Source organism: Pipistrellus kuhlii, unplaced genomic scaffold (assembly GCF_014108245.1).
Source record: "Pipistrellus kuhlii isolate mPipKuh1 unplaced genomic scaffold, mPipKuh1.p scaffold_m20_p_5, whole genome shotgun sequence".
In the NCBI taxonomy this organism is placed as follows: domain Eukaryota; kingdom Metazoa; phylum Chordata; class Mammalia; order Chiroptera; family Vespertilionidae; genus Pipistrellus; species Pipistrellus kuhlii.
In genome coordinates, this window is record NW_023425551.1 from 18,264,896 (window position 1) to 18,282,203 (window position 17,308).

The 17,308-nt window shown below is 38.3% G+C and overlaps 1 protein-coding gene across 2 annotated transcripts in view; it reads left to right on the forward strand.

The window, feature by feature from the left end:
• Nucleotides 1-5,962, forward strand: part of MYB (MYB proto-oncogene, transcription factor) — a 35,081-nt gene extending 29,119 nt beyond the window's left edge. For both annotated transcript variants that reach the window (XM_036414782.2, XM_036414783.2), the window contains one exon: nucleotides 4,696-5,962. In XM_036414782.2, coding sequence (XP_036270675.1) covers nucleotides 4,696-4,812 — 117 coding nt within the window. In that variant the 3' untranslated portion in view covers nucleotides 4,813-5,962. The remainder of the gene's footprint in view (nucleotides 1-4,695) is intronic.
• Nucleotides 5,963-17,308: the final 11,346 nt, after the last annotated feature.

The window sequence follows — 17,308 nt, forward strand, 5'->3', positions numbered from 1 at the left end:
TTGTTTGTCAAGATTATTCTGTCTGCATGAAAAGTTGGCCCAGGGCCCCAGGGCTTCAAGTTAAGGAGGGAGAAGGAAATAGCACAAGAGGAGGCAGCTGCCATTTGGGTTTTGGACCTGAGTGTTTCTTTTCTTACCCAAGTACTCTGCCTTCTGCCCTCCCTTTCATGCAGTAGGTGTGAGTATATGTCCGCTCTGACCAGTGTTATTCATTCATTTCTGTAACAAGTGTTTGCTTTGTGCGCGCACAGTGCAGAAAAGGAGGTGCCCGCACACGTACCTGTGGCTTATTGTTCTGCACACAGTGGCTCTTGTACACAGTGGTATTCCGTCCTGGTGTTTGCACTGGGAGAGTCAGGTGTTCCCAGTCGTCTTGCCCTTCATAGGCCCTGAGCTTCAGGGCTTCTATGCCCCTGAATTGCTCTGCTTTCTGGAATTTGAATATTTCAGTCCATTTGATTTATTTCTTGGTAAATTCCATTTTGACTTAAGTTGACTGAAAAGTTTATCTCGAAATCCTACTTTAAAATATATGGTGTCTTCCTTATACTGATCATATTTTAAACATCTGGGCTGGAGGAGAGCCAAATACGAATGAAGCCACAGTGTGTGGGAGATCCAGCAAGAACACAGCCGCATTTCAAGTTGAAAATATATTAAACTGGTAATACTTGGAATTAGATTTTCCCAAACATATTTTAGGAATTCTGAATTAACTTAAGAATTATATAGCCAAGGATCAGAGCTTGACTTTAACCAAGAGGTATAGTAAAAGCAAGCATAAAACTGTGTCAACATCGTATTTTAGAATTCAATTCTATATTAATTGAAGCACAATTAAGTAGAAAAATTCTTAACCAAGAAAAACAGAAACATTCTTCCCTGCTCCTCACTTTTATCTCCCTTCTCACTTTCCCTCCATTTTTTGAATGCGTTCTCTCAAAATTTGTATTTTTGTGTGTATCTTTATGTAATTTTAGATTTACATATAGGGTATTAGTATATTAAGATATTTTATTTTGCTACATCTTCAAACACTAGCTTTGTAAGATCTAAATACTTCAAGCACTGCATAATATTATAGTTAAGCTGTTTGCTCTCAAATGGTAGTTATTATATGTAACACTGCTACAATGACTACAAATGTGAGCTCAAGATTTCAAATTTAGCATTGCATTTTATTTTTTAATTGGATTTCTTATGTCAATTTGGTGTTTCAGTACTGCACTGGAAAATGTTAACACTCAAGTAACTAAAACATGAAATTTGCATGAGAATTATCTATTTGTTTGAAACTAGAGAAACATCACCTATTCAGAATTATTTCATAGGAGGCTGTAACTACCCTGATAATTTTTGTTTAGGAAAACATTAAAGTGGCTCAGTGGCAGAATTCAACCCATTTTTGTCCTGCCATCTTTGTGATCCATTTCCAGGAAAATATTGCTATTACAATCCACCTTGCTACGTCATATAGTTCAGGTTACTTGTGGAGCCTCTGAGCCTTCAGAGTAAACATGTGTAAAATCGGCCGGTGCCTTTGTTGGTGGTGGTGGAGATGGGTGGCAGATTAGGCAGAAGTGAGAGAACCCAGTGTGTGTCCTATGAAAGTTTGCAAGTTAGACACATAGTGCTATAAACCTTATGTCACTGAAACTGTGTCCCAGCCACTAGGTGAGGAAACCCCATTACCATGTTCAGTCAGAATTATCATACTTCTTTGCTAAAGTCTGATAACTTTGACACCCCAACACTACATGGCCTTTCTGGCCTGACCCCACAAATGTCTACTGATAAGAACTCTAATGGAAGCAGCTTCTTACACTCACTAGGGCCTGGGTTCATATTCTTGCTTCATCGCTTCTTAGCTGGGTGACCTTGAGGATGTTGCCTAAATTTTCTCTTTTAAGTTGCTGGTCTGTAAAACAGGTGCAGTGTTTCACGTGTGTCGTGTGAGAATTAAAGGAGATGATCATGTAAAACATTTGGAAGCATGGGAGGTATGTTGTAAGCACCTGTGAAGGGTCATTTAATGCCTGTATCTCTTCCTCTCACCTAGGTCCTCCCACAAAGAACGTACAAGTCTCAGCTCCCTGACTTCTTCATGATATTTCTCCACTTGGGTTACAATCCTCTCTGTCCAATCTATCTAAATCCTGCTTATTCTTACCCTTTCCCTAGAGCAGTGATTTTCAACTGGTGTGCTGCAGAATTTTCAAAATATGCAATACCTGACTATTTAGATACTGACCACTTTTCCCTTCAATTTTCAATTTTTAAAAAAAAAAATGACACAGCCCTAGCTGGTTTGGCTAAGTGGATAGAGTACTGGCCCATGGACTGAAGGGTGTCAGTTTCAATTCCTGTCAAGGACTCAATCTCTGGCCCTGGTCGAGGCATGTGCAAGAGGCAACCAGTTGATGTGTCTCTCTCACATGGATGTTTCTCCATTTGTGTCTCTCCCCTTCTCTTCCACTCTCTAAAATTCAACGGAAAAGTACTCTTGAGTGAAAATTAACAATAACAACAACAAATGGCACAATAGCCATCCAGTGTGAATGAATCAAAAGTATATCTATTGTTTTGTCAAATCAGAATTTTAGTAACTAGTTGATGTGTGCCATGAGATGGAAACCATTGGAAATCATTGCCCTAGAGCAGTGGTCAGCAAACTCATTAGTCAACAGAGCCAAATATCAACAGAACAATGATTGAAATTTCTCCTGAGAGCCAAATTTTCTAAATTTAAACTTCTTTTAATGCCACTTCTTCAAAATAGACTCGTCTAGGCCGTGGTATTTTGTGGAAGAGTCATACTCAAGGGGCCAAAGAGCCGCATGTAGCTCATGAGCCACAGTTTGCCGACCACTGCCCTAGAGTATTGCCCTGGCAGTTCCTGGGTGTCCCATCACCTCCTCCCCTGGGCCTGGCACCACACTCCAAACACACTCTTCTGGCTGTTTCCTGAAGGGAACACGAGGCTCTAGAAAGCAGAGGCCTTTCTTTTCTTTTTCTTCTGTCCGGTGGAAAAGAAAAATCTCTTTGATGTCAATACCAGGCATAGTTGTGCTTTTTTAATACCATTGGTTTAAATTTGAGTTTGTATTTCTATTTCCCTCTTTGCACTGACTGCTGGAGAGCCCAGGACCAAAATTGAGGTTTACACTTAGCATCTGCATTGTGCTTCGTGGGAAGTACAATTATTATTAATTTTTATACATTTTTCTGTAATCCTGCCTTGTCCACTTTTAAAACTCTGTTATCTCGTCTTTATTTTGTGAGCATCTCAGATCTTTTCGGGAACTAAGTTGGGCACGGAGAGTACTTATTTTTGGTTTGGAGTCACATGGAGGAAAGGCAGGAGCCTGGGCTGTGTGGAAGACAGACCTAGACTCAAAGCCATGCCATCACTTACCCTGGCAGTGGCCTTGGCAAATTATCTCCACTCCGAGTGTCTGTTTTCTGCCTGACTCAGGAGAGAATGAACCCCCCTCCTGGGGTAGCAGTGCTGTGCAAATGAGGTCATATGTGTGAGGTGCCAGGCACTAGGCCTGGGTCTGGATGCTGCCCATTCCATCTTCCAGTGTGTCTGAGAAGTAAGCTATCCTGAGGCAACATGGATGGACCCAGAAAGTATTACACTAAGTGAAATAAGCCAGTCAGAGAAAGACAAGTATCATATGATCTCACTCATTTCTAGAATCTAATGAACAAAATAAACTGAAGAACAAAATAGAATCAAAGACATAGAAGTATGGAACAGGCTGGAATCTCAGAGGGAAAGCAGGAGTGGCTGGGTGGGAAGAGATCAACCAAAGAACTTGTATGCATAATGCATAACCTATTGACACAGACAATAGTGTGGGGAAGGCCAGGAGTGGAGGATGGGGGCTAGAAAGGATCAATGGGTCAATGGGGGAGGGGGGGAGGAAATATATGTAATACTTTCAACAATAAAGATTTAATTAAAAATAATAAGTAAGTTATCCTGGTAAACAGATATTTTATTTTTTTTAAATATGTTTTATTGATTTTACACAGAGGAATTGAGAGGGATAGAGAGTTAGAAAAGTCGATGAGAGAGAAACATTGACCAGCTGCCTCCTGCACACCCCTCACCGGGGATGTGCCCTCAACCAATGTACATGCCCTTGACCAGAATCGAACCTGGGACCCTTCAGTCTCCAGGCCGATGCTCTTCCACTGAGCCAAACCGGCTTCAGCCAGATATTTTAGATTATTTATTTAATTGCTATTAAAAAAACAACAACCATATGCCATGGTTAGTAATTGGTGATCAATTCTAGCACTTATAAGAGCTTCTTCTTTCAGAAAATTCACGCATCACAAATTTGCTTAATGAGTAACTAGAGCTCACCTTTGGGAATTTTTATCCCATTCATGTCTTTGTAAAATCACCTAATAGACAAAAAGCACTCAAGTATGAAGATGTGACTATATCTTAAGACACTGGAGTGGATTTTTTTTTTTTCTCTTAGGTATAAACAATTTCTGCTGGATTCCTGGGTGTCAGAGAGGCTAAGGTTTTATCTGACCAAGGCTTCCTGGTGTCCACCACTTGCTATCTGGAGGTCAAAATCCCTTCTGCCGGCTGTGCTAGGATTGGGACTCCATTTGTATGCTAATGTATGTGCTTCCTGTCTGACTTTGCTGTTGTCCTCTTTTTCCCACCAGCCTTGTAGCGGGGCCTGGGAAGCTGCATCCTGTGGGAAGATGGAAGATCAGGTGACAGCCACCGGTCAGGCTCGGAAATATGGGAATGCCTTCTCAACCCGGACTCTGGTCATGTGAGACGTTCCCAGACAAGCATTATGGTTTTCAGAACACTTCACGTCGACTTAGGATATGTCGTTCCTCTACATGAAACTTTTCATGAAAGGGAGAAGAACCTATTTTTGTTGTGGTACAACAGTTGAGAGCAGCACCAAGTGCATTTTAGGTGGATGAAATCTTATCAGATTTCACCCAACTAAAAGGATTTTTTAAAAAAAATAAATAACAGTCTTACCTAAATTATTAGGTAATGAATTGTAGCCAGTTGTTAATATCTTAGTGCAGATGTTTTTAACATAAAGCGATTTACCTGTATTTTAGAGGATCCAACAGACCCAGTATTTTTTCATGATGAGATTTTTGAAATTTTGCCCAAAATACGGTACTCCAATATTTCACTTTTCTCAATCACTAAACACAATGCATTACTATAAACGTTGGTTTAATACCATGGGACAATTAATCAAGATTGTAAATGCTCATTTATGGTTACTAACATTGGAGGTACACTTATTGTACTAAACCATTTGGTGAGTTTTTTGTTGGCTTGCTTTAAAAATTATTACTGTATGAAATAGTTTTATAAAACAAATTATATTTTTATTCAGTAATTTAATTTTGTAAATGCCAAATGAAAAGATGTGTCTTGCTGCTATGGTCTTAGCCTGTAGACATGCTGCTAGTATGAGAGGAGCAATAGAGCTTTGGACAGAGACTTGGTGTTAGATAATTGACTATGCACTAGTTATTTCAGACTTTTTTATTTTTTATATGTATACTTTTTTTCCCTTTTGTAATACATTGGAAAACTTATTTGGGAGACTTATGCATTTGTTTTTTGTTATTTTTTGTTGTTGTTGTTAACTGTGGTTCATAAAGGTTGCACTTCTTTTTTTTGGGAGATCTATGTTATTGGTGTCCTACGTTTTGTTTTGAGTTCGGCCTGACTGTTCCTTAATTCAGATGTTATGTGTTTGATCAGCATTCCCCTTGGTTTTGAAGTGTCTGGTCTCAGAACTGCCACACAGAGCCTGTGTTTGCAGCTGGGCCAAGGAGACTAGGTTCCGGAGCTGCCTTAACAACGTTTGGTACAAGATCACTAGCACTGAACTTTTGATACGATGATGTACTTACTGCCTTGTAGTGAAATAAAGCTGTGCCCTTATTTACTTACTTTTGACGTCTGTCTTCTTTGGGGTTAGATGATGTCCTTACTTTTAAGAAAAGGGAATGAACTCAGAATTCTTTCTTCTGCTAAGTTTTGCACCATCTGAACTTCACTTGTAAAAGCCAGGAGTCATTACTTTGGAGAAAGAACAAGAAAACCAAGTTCAGTAGTTCACAAATAAGCATGTGTGCAATGACAGCTGGGAGGACTCTTGCGGTATCAGCAGAGTTCCAGCGGTGTTTGAATTGGGATAACCCAGGGGGGAGTTTATTTGCAAAAGTCCTGATACCACAGATGTGAGCAAGGCATAGGAGGACTATAGGAGTAGTACATGCCCATGGGTGCACGCCTGGAGAACACCACCCCATGCAGGGGGAGAGTCATAGAATGCAAGAGGCCTTGAGAGGATTCACAATCTTTGGGACCTTACAAGGATGTCCAAATGGAATCCCTAACTTTCTTTCCCCTACCCCTCCTGCCATGGGTCCTCCTCATTGGCAGAACTAAGCAGAAGTTAGAGGGCAAGGGAGCACCTGGATGTAAGGCAGCCGGCCAGCCTCCTAGGGCAGAGCCAGAGGACATCAGGGCAAGGACAGTGTCCCCACCAGTCATCCAGTCCAAGTTCTTGTTTTACAGATGAACTTCCACTGGCTGCCATCTCTCAGCTCAGTGTTCTTTTCACTGCTGTACAATATCCCTTGCACATGGTTCCTTGTAATTTCTTTTAGTCACTCTTTTCCAACCCAGACTTTGACTTCTCATATACATGATGCCCTGGGGGCTCCTGAAGCCAAGGATGTATTACTCATCTTCAAGACTGTATAGTGTTCTTTGATCATATTTTCTGATAGGAAAATACGGTGTGTGTGTGTGTGTGTGTGTGTATAATTTTTAAAGTACATCTCAAGATTGTTGGATGTTGTGAAGATCATGTAAGCTACTGCATGCATTCCTGCATCTTTGTAAAATGTCACAATATTTGTTGATTGGACAAGTCACTATGATGACTTACAATCAAAGGAAAAACATGTCTGTTATTTAATAACAGAGAGGTGAATATCCCTATTGGCTGTGTGCTAAATTTATTATTTGTATGAAAACTAACTTTAAATCTAAGTTAGGTCTTCTCAAAATATTCCTAATCATTCTAACATATATTTAAATATGTGGGGAATATGAAGTATGTTTTTTCTTAAACTTGTTGGTTTCTAACTTGAAAAAGAAAAACTACTTAGTAGTAAAATGTGATGTGCAGTTCTACTACACATTTAAATACAAGTTTTGGTGCTTATTTTTCTCCTTTTACCTTTGCCACTATATGATAAAAATCTTCCTTAATCACCATTTTTAGAGGATAGAGTTGAGGAAAAGAAATCAGCTAAAATGCAAACTTCTTTTTAAAATTAAATTTATTGGGGTGATATTGGTTAATAAAATTATATAGATTTAAAGTGTACAATTGTATAATACATCATTTGTATATTTATTGCATTATTTGCTTACCACCCAGAGTCAAATCTCCTTCTATCACCAAATATTTGATCCCATTACCTTTTACTATCTCCTCCCATTCCCTTTCCTTCAGATGACCACCACACTGTTGTCTAGTTTATTTGTTTATTTGGCAAAACTTAATAAAATGAAGTTGACTTGTATACTACCATACATAGTGACTTTGGAAACTTGCAGCAAGAGGATCTGAACTATAAGTCTCAAAAAAATTGTTAGTGTTTTGGTAATAAATAGGTAAGAATTCTTTTACAATAACATTCAATGCAAATGGTCTTGATGCTAATGTATAAATTGGAGACATTGGCATTTGCCCTGTGGGCCATATTTCTTTTATTCAATTCGTATATGTTCAGCACCTACTGTATGCTAAGTGCTATGTTAAAGTTGGGGTAGAACTTGAACAACATAGATAAGAAAGTCCTTGCCTCCTATGACCTTATGCTCTGCTGGCAGATACCGGTAAGTAGTAAGTGGATTACAGTGTGATTATAACCGAGGTAACGGAGACCAAGGAGAGCATCAGATATAGGCTTGGAGGGTACACAGGTTTCCCACAGCACTGGCATCCAGCAAGACTAACAGATGAAGCCAAGTTAAAGTAGGGACAGGAGTTGGAGGGCGTAGCAGGGTGAGGTTAGGTTTGACATTTGCTGGAGGAAACACACCCAAATACCACTATAATGGCTTGTCTTATTTCAAATTCATGATGACAAATTGCAAATGGCATTCAGGAAATTCTGCCTGAGGATATTCTCTAGTGTATTCTTTTCCCCATGCTCCAGACCACATTTTCACAGCCCTTCTTCTCAAACCTCTCCTTCGCAACTCCACCCAATTCCCAGCTGATAACCTCAAGTCATTCACCAAGGAGAAAACAGAAGTAGTCACCTTCCTACACCAAAGCATTCACAAACCTGCACAATGTACTGAAGTCCTTACCTTCCCTCTTGTTACCCTGTTTCCCCGAAAATAAGACTGTCTTATATTAATTTTTTCTCCCAAAGTTGCGCTAGGTCTTATTTTCGGAGGATGTCTTATTTTCGGGGAAACACGGTAGCATAGAAGAGCTGCACTCATTGGCCAGCTCTTCCATCTGGCCTGTACAAAGCCATCTCCTGTGTCCTCCAGGGCCTCATACTGTAGATGCTATCTCCTTATCCCATGTTATGATGTCTTCCTCTCTCTGAAATGATTATCTCACAAACATGGTCTATATCTCCCAGCAGTAAAATATAATCCTCCCTTTATCCCCTATCACCATCATAGGGCTCTATTTATCTGCTCCTCTTCTTAGCATAACTGCTTAAGAAATCTATGGTGAGTCGCGGTCAGCACTTTTTCTCCTTGCCTCTTCCTGCAGCCCACGCTACATGCACTTTCATTGCCCCTACTTCACCTTGCTTGCCTTTGTCAATGTCACCAATGGCCTCCACGTGGCCAAATTCTGTGGTCACTTCTTAGGTTTCATTTTACTTCACCTGTTTGCAGCCTTCAACAGACGTGGCACTCCCCGCTTTCTTGAACAACTTGCAGAGCACCACTCTTGCAGTTTTCCTCCTTTCTCACAGCTTCCTCTGTTTCCTACTCTACCTCCTCTGTGCCTTGAAATGGCCATTTACACTTTCCCTCTATATCTTTTTTTTTTTTTCCTGAGGGATTTCATGATTGCTGTTGCTTTAAATACCAACTCTATCTTCAGTTCTTACCCCCTTCTGGGTATACAAACTCCTGACTCCTATTTCATGTTCATATCCCCTCACATATGCATCTTAAATTTAGTCTAAACAAAATAAAATTTGTAATCACTCAGTGCTTCTATTTTTCTCATTTGTAATAATTAGCTCTAACTTCTTAATTAATTTTTTTTTCCTTTCTCAAGCCTAAAATGTGTCATCTTCGGTTTCTCCCTTTACCTTATTACCTCTTACACACAAGTACTCAGAAACACTTGAATACTCTACCTTGAAAATATATTTTAAACATGTCCACTTTATTGTCAGTAATAATATTATTAGTAATGAAACAGTATTTATTAAGTGCTTACTATATGCTGGGAAGAAGGGAGAGGGGGAGAAAGTTTGAGAAAAACAATGGTGATGTCTGAGAGGTCAGAATGAGGAGTAACTGAAAGAGAAACCGGGGTGGTGTGGGGGAGATAAGAGGCTGGAGAGGGAAGCCCTATAAATGTTCTACAAAAGTCTGAGCTTTGTCCTCAGAGATATGGGGGCCCATTAAATGGTTTTAGGCAGGGAAATAAAGTGATTAATTCATTCTGGATTTATATAAATAATTTTGCTCATATCCCTTTTTGATAGATAGTATATAAAATTAGACCTCGGTTTTGCAGGACCAGATAATTGCAGAGTCTGAATTTTATACCCAATTAATTGGATTTTACATAGTACATTTCATACTGCTTCTTAATGTCAAAAGAATGTGCTTAATTGCAGAAAATCTTATTGAAACTATCCTTTGATCTGAAGTATTCAAGAGACTTTTTATGTTTTATAAAATATAAATTAGTACAGGAAGAATTGTTTGCATTAAACACTTTTCTTCTGTAAGAGCAGAGTATTTCAACCAATAACCAATAATTTATCCACAACCTTCCTTGTTTCCAAACACCAAATCTTCCATTCACTTTTTAAAATGTGGCATAAGACTGATGCAACCATAATGGAAAACAATATGGAGTTTCCTCAAAAAAGTAAATATAGAACTGTCCAGTGATTCCACTTCTAGGAATATATCTTAAGAAACCCAAAGCACCAATCAGAAAGAATGTATGCATCTCTATATTCATAGCAGCACAATTTATAACGGCTAAGAGTTGGAAACAGTCCAAGTGCCCATCAGTAGATGAACGGATAAAAAAGTGTGGTACATTTATACCATGGAATACTATGCAGCAGTAAAGAAGAAGAATCTCTTACCCTTTGAGAAAGCATGGAGGGACCTGGAAAATATCATGCTAAGTGAAATATGTTAATCAGAGAAAGACAAATATCACATGATCATACTCATATGTGGAATCTAAGTAACAAAGTAAACTGATAAATGGAGAGGATCCCAGAAACATGGAAGCATCGAACAGTGTGTGGAATGTCAGAGGGAAGGCAGGGGAGAGTGGGTGAGTGGGAAGTAATTAACCAAAAACCTGTATGCATATTTGCATAACCTATGGACACAGACAACAGGGTGCTGAAGGCATGGGGTGGGTGGGTGGGAGGGAGTGGTCTAGAGGGGGGAAATGAGGGAAAAAGGGGAACATAGGTAGTAATTTCAACAATAAAGAATCCTATATAATAAGAGAAGAATATGCTAATTATCCGTTATGCCATGAGGCATAATATCCAACAGTGTAATGACCAGATCATGGATCTGCAGGAGGATGGGGCAGCAAACTACAAGCAGGCAGCAGAGAGCTACAGGAAGGGGCAGGGCAGCAAGCTATAAGGGGGCAGGGGAAGCTACAGGAGGGCAGGGAAGCATGTAGAGAACTACAGGAGGGGAGCAGAGAGCTACTGGTGCACAAATTCATGCACAGGGCTACAAGTCATTAAATAAAAAATAAATGAAAATGTGGCATAATCTTTGATTTGCCTGGTATTTTGTCCATTAAGAAATGATGCCAATATTAATTCTTAAAGGTATCTTCAGCTTTTATATTTATTTTATTTATACTCTCTAATCTAGAACACATTCTTATAGCCAAATGGTTTTCAGACTTTTGGGGGCATTAGAAGCACATTGGGAACTTGCCTAAATATATAGTCTTGGCTTCATCCTCAGGGATTCTAATTCATGAGTGAGATGTAGACCTATGAACATTTTAACAAGCTTCCAAATGATTCTCCTGCAGGTGGACAGAGGGGACCACACTAAAACACCTGCATTGGGAAAAATCTTTTACTCCCCCAAACCTGTGCTCTTTTTCTAACACTACCTATGGCTTTCAATTCCTGTGGAGTCCATAATTCATTATATTGCCTACTGGTCTATAGAATATTAGAAAAATATTAAACCCATAATTATAAGGAGAGAATTTTAACTCTGGGAAATCATATGTTACAAATATTAACTAAGGCTAATCTTGGCCTTCAGATCTATCTTTTTCTTGATTTTTACAATGTATAAGGAAGCATATTTTTACACACAACATATCTTTTATTGATATGGTTTTATTGCACATGAGCTATCAAAAGGGAATTTTTATCTCAAGAAGCTTAGCACATAAATAAACCAAAACTAAAACAAAGTTTTTATCCAGAAGTCCCTGGTTCTAAATCAGTCTCTAATTAACTTGCAGAAAAACCCTTGTTCAACTCACTTTCCAGCTCTGTGCTTTGGGATATCTATTTAAATGGAGGAAGTATTTAATCCTGTATATAGTCACAAAGCACATGGAAGTCCTCAAATCAAAGACAAAATTCAAAGTAGCCCTAAGACATTGGAATAGTTAGAATTGTGAGGTTTTCCTGATGGAAAATATCCTTGGAAATAAATGTATAAGTTAATAAATTACCTGTAGCGTATAGGTTAGATGTCAAGAACAGAACTAGGATTTGTTTTCATTTGGTCAATTTTCTAAAGAATGTAAATCCATCTACCTATTCTTTAATAGTCCAAACTACCTAACAATGGAAACAGTCTCGCTGTTTCTTCCTTGGTCAGTTTCTGAGTCAGTGCAAGCAGTGACCAAGGGAAAAGAGACACTAGGAAGATGGTCATTGGGTAAGATAATACTTGGCTTTACTCAAATCATCTCAGTCAATTTCCCTCCCCTATTGCAAATCAGCCAAAATGAAAAGACATTAGAAATGTACTTCTGGTTAAACATAGTGCATTGAAGACATGAATTAATGCCACTCTATCAGGAAATTCCAGCAACTGACAATGAAGGGGGAAATAAAGGGCATAAATATGTAAGTTAAAGAGAGTAAAAAATGACAGGTAAAAGATTATTTGCCAAGAATCTAACTCACTTATTCAATAAATATTTATTGAGCACTTTCCATGCAAAGCAGAATTCAACACTATACATAATTTGATACATATAATTTTTGAATTACTAGTAGAGCAATATGGTCTTGGATACATCCAAAGTACTAAAAAAAAAAAAAAAAAAAAAAATGGCCTGTTTCAGATCTGCTGTTTTTTTAATAACTATCTCTCTAAATCTAACATGACCTTTTTCATGTTTTAACATTTCTGACATCAGACTGTATCTTTAACATCACCTGATTTTTATTTGTTTGAAAATTGTTGGCTCTGGCTGGGTAGTGCAGTTGGTTAGGGCATCATTCTGATACACTACAATTGAGGGTTTGATCTCCAGTTAGGGCACATTCAAGAAGCAACCAATGAGTGCATAAATAAGTGGAACAACAAATTAATCTCTCTCTTTCAAATCAATAAGTAAAATTTTAAAAACTGTTATTAAATCCATTGAGCCTTACAATTAATGATACCATAAAATAAAGGAAGAGCTTAGAACTTATAAACATAAATTTCAGAAAATACTCCTAGTTTTTTATTAGTAATGAAGCCAACAAATGTTCAGCCTTCCACTTTCTCCAGTCACATCAGAGCCACCTGCTTACTTATAGGTCATGGGTCGGTGTGCATCTAAACTAATTCAGGTGCGAAGCCCATTTTTTTCTCCAGTGTCTAAATCAATGCCCCACATGTGGTAGGTGTTCAAAAAATATTTGAAAAACCCATGAAAGAATATAAGTCAGCAACTCTACATGGTCTCATCTCCACCTATCCATGTGATTATGGTTAACTACTTCATCTCTCTTGGTCTACGTTTGCTCAGCTATAAAATGAATTTGGATAACCTTTCAGCTCTAACCATATCTGAGTAAGTGAGGTCATTAAGACATGGAAAATGGAAAATTATGGTGATTTTAGAGGATTTCTCAAGAAGGTAATGCATCTGATAATTGTTATGGTCTGAATTATGCCCTCACCCCAAACTTGTGTGTTGAAGTCCTAACCTCTAGTACCTCAGAATGTAATTGTATTTGTAAATAGGGCCTTTAAAGAGGTAATGAAGTTAAAATGAAGCCACAAAGTGGGACCTAATTCAACATGAGTGATGTCTTAAAAGAGTTTAGGACGTAGATCCACACAGGCAATGTGAAGATGCAAGAAGAAGACAGTCATCTATTAGTCAAGAAGAAAGGTCTTGGAAGAAACCGACCCTTCCAACACATGGATCTCAGACTTCAAGCCTTCAGAGTTGTGAGAAAATATATTTCTGTTGTTTAAGCCACTCAGCCTGTGGTACTTTGTTATGGTAGTCCTACCAAACTAATATAATAACATTTGCTCAATACCAATTGTAAAAGAAGGGAAAAGGAGTTTTCTCACTTTAGGACTCCTTCCATCTCTGTCCCCAAGCCTCATAATGGCTGCTTAAATGGGAGTCCTTCTAGTTCAAAGAACTCAGTACTCTATTGTGTCACTTGAAAGCTACTCAACATTGTATCTTACAACTCTTTGAGTATCTTTAACTAACTCAACTATCCAGCTCTTTCATCATGCAAAAGTCTTAGGCAACATACACGTATTCTCTAGCACCCTTGAGGAAAATCCATACCATAGAGCTGGGCTTGGAAAATGATGGACTTTGGCCAAATCTGGCCCACTGCCTGTATAGTAAATACAGTTTTATTGGAATACAGCCTTGCCCTTTCACTTACACATTGTCTATGGCTGGTTTCCCACTATGATAGCATAATTGAACAGTTGCAAGAAAGACACATGGCCTTCAAAGTCTAAAATGTATATTACCAGGTCTTTTGCAGAAAGTTTGTGAATCCAGCCCTGGAGGAAGAGTAACCAAAAATAACAATAACAGTTATATTATTAGTGGTGAAGATCATGGATTTTACTTCAGTTACACAAACTAATTGAGCTTATTGATTTCTTCATATCCTCAGACCTTTTGTTAATTACATGCCATGACTGTTTTGTTTGGGAGTTGAAAACATCTAATAGGTTAAATCATATATAATTGCCAACATTTGACAAATTTTGATCTACAACAATGGCAACTCAACCTAATACTTTGGCCTTCTTCATTGTGCTCAGTTTATATATATATATATATATATATATATATATATATATATCCCAGTGTACAGATTCATGCATATTGAAAGGAAATTAATTAGAATAAAGATTCATGTGGTAATTACGTTACTGCAAAAAATTACATGTCAAAATAATATATATAATATAATATTATAAAAGTAAAATACAATATATTTTAATATTGCTATTAGCCCTTTCTCTATAATAGAAGTATCAGAGATGAAAGAAAATTAATAAAATGAATATGAAAATAATATATAAATTTATTAATAAATAAAACATGATATAAAAACAACAGATATAAAAAGACATTATATAAAATAATAAAAACATGATATAAAATCATTGATAAAAACAATGATTGATAAATTGATTAATAAACAAACAACAACATGATAAAACAACAGACATGATATAAAAGCAACATAAGCATGATATAAAAACAAATATAAAAACAACAAAACAAGATATAAAAACAACATTGATAAAAACAATGACTGATAAATTAATTAAACTTATTCTAATATCTCCCTGTACACCACATTAAGAGTAAAAACACTTTCAGAGTGCTTGATGAATGTCCCTTGTGATGTATTTACAACTTTAACTTCAACGTCACACACTCTTTGAACTTGAGTCAACGCTTATTTTTAAATTGCCACTGCGCATCATATGTACCAGTGGTCGGTCAGACAGTTGGATGAATGGTAGGTCATTTAGCCTTTTATATTTAGATTTTTATTTTTATTGATTTCAGAGAGGAAGGGAGAGGGAGAGAAAGATGGAAACATCAATGATGAAAGAGAATCATCTGGCTGCCTCCTTCACACTCCCCACTAGGAATCGAGCCCTCAACCTAAGCAGGTACCCTAACCAGGAATTGAACCATGACCTCTTGGTTCATAGGTCAATGCTCAACCACTGAGCCACATTGACCAGGCCAGTGTGCTCAGTTTCAATCCCATTTCCCCTTTGTAGTCTTCCTACTATCTCAGGAGTTCTCAATCTTGGCTACCTATCAGGTGGCAACATACAAGGTGATGCTTATGCTGTTGGTTCAAGATCCACACTTTGAGAAACACTGTACTATTGCCATCTTCCATGGGCTCAGTGGGTGCCTAGCTCATAATGTCATTCTTGAATGTTTATTAAACATATAAATGGGATAATTGGAACAGAAGGTAAAGCTGGTGATTGCTCTGTTAGACACACAGCCTTTGTCTTCAAGGGGAATATGCTCTATGGAGAAATACAAAACTTCAAGGGTAAATATCAATACTTTAAAAGGGAAACAAAGAATATTTGGCAGCACACAGAAATCCCCTAGCCTAATGGTTCCCAGTCCTCTGAAAAAAACCCTTTTAAATTTCATGCTATTAAGGACTATCATCACTAAATCAGCTAGAATTCAAAAACAGAACACTTGGGGGTGGGGGAGAGATGAGAGAGGGAGGGATGGAGAGAGAGAAAGAGGAGGTCTCCATTTTCAGTCCTTTGAGTTGCTTAGGATTAAAAGACCAAAGACACAATCAGACTTACTAGTAGGTCTTGTGGAGAGATGAGGGTTGTCTGGGATATCATGGCAGTTGTGCTGCTCCAATTGCCTCAAGTAGCCTTGCATTTTCACAGCTCAGTTGCTGCTCCTCCTGTCCACTATGGTTCTACAGCTCTTCCCACCACAAGTGCCCCTGCCAAGCCCCCTTTTCATCTCTCTCTCAATGGTCACAGCCTCATACTCTCTCCATAACCAATTAGGATTACATGATTGTTTTCATCTTGAGCTTAGTTTTTGAATTCTTTTCTACAAACACTAACACTCTCATTTTTCAAGCCAAGGACCAAGTAATCTTGTCTATAGAGAAATCCATAAATAATATACAGACTTAGGTGAAGTAGAATTTTTCCTTACTCTTCACACAGTTGCTTAAATGCCTCCAAAATGTCCTCTTTCCATTCCTCTGATTGCTCCCCTTTGAGTGCTCACAAGGTAGGTGGTATCATTCTGTTAACATCTGCTTATCCCCAAATAGGGTAACTGTGGTTTACAGAGGGAGGAGAAGTCACTGGGGTTCACTTACTGAAGAAATTCCCAGCAGCCAGAGTCAAGCAGCCACAGGACTTCCCCCACCTGATACACAAAAGCTGTTAGCAAACACTGGGATGTGTGGGACTCCCAAACCGTTAGCTTTCAAATCCTTTGGTTCAATATTTGTATTAAGAAAGTAGAATAGGGCATGGTATAGCATGTTCCGGGTACAGAAAATCAGAGATCGGGACACATGGTAGGCATTGTTGTTTGAAACTAGTAAAGAGGCATTTCCAGGGACCCTTTTCCAAAAACCCCCTCCCACACTGTACCCTCCCATGGCACATATTGGCCACTCTTCCTTCTAACATTTACCTGTATTACTCTTGTGGAATTGCTCTGCCTCTTCTTCCATCACTGTACCTGTTTTTTAGTTTCCTTTTTAAAAAATATATGTTATTGATTTTTTTACAGAGAGGAAGAGAGAGGGATAGAGAGTTAGAAATATCAATGAGAGAGAATCATCGATCAGCTGCCTCTTGCACACCCCCTACTGGGGCTGGGCCCACAACCAAGGTACATGCCCTTGACCGGAATTGAACCTGGGACCTTTTAGTCCGCAAGCTGACGCTCTACCACTGAGCCAAACTGGTTTGGGTTGTTTTTCAGTTTTCTGTTCTCCATGACTTTACCCTTCATCTTTC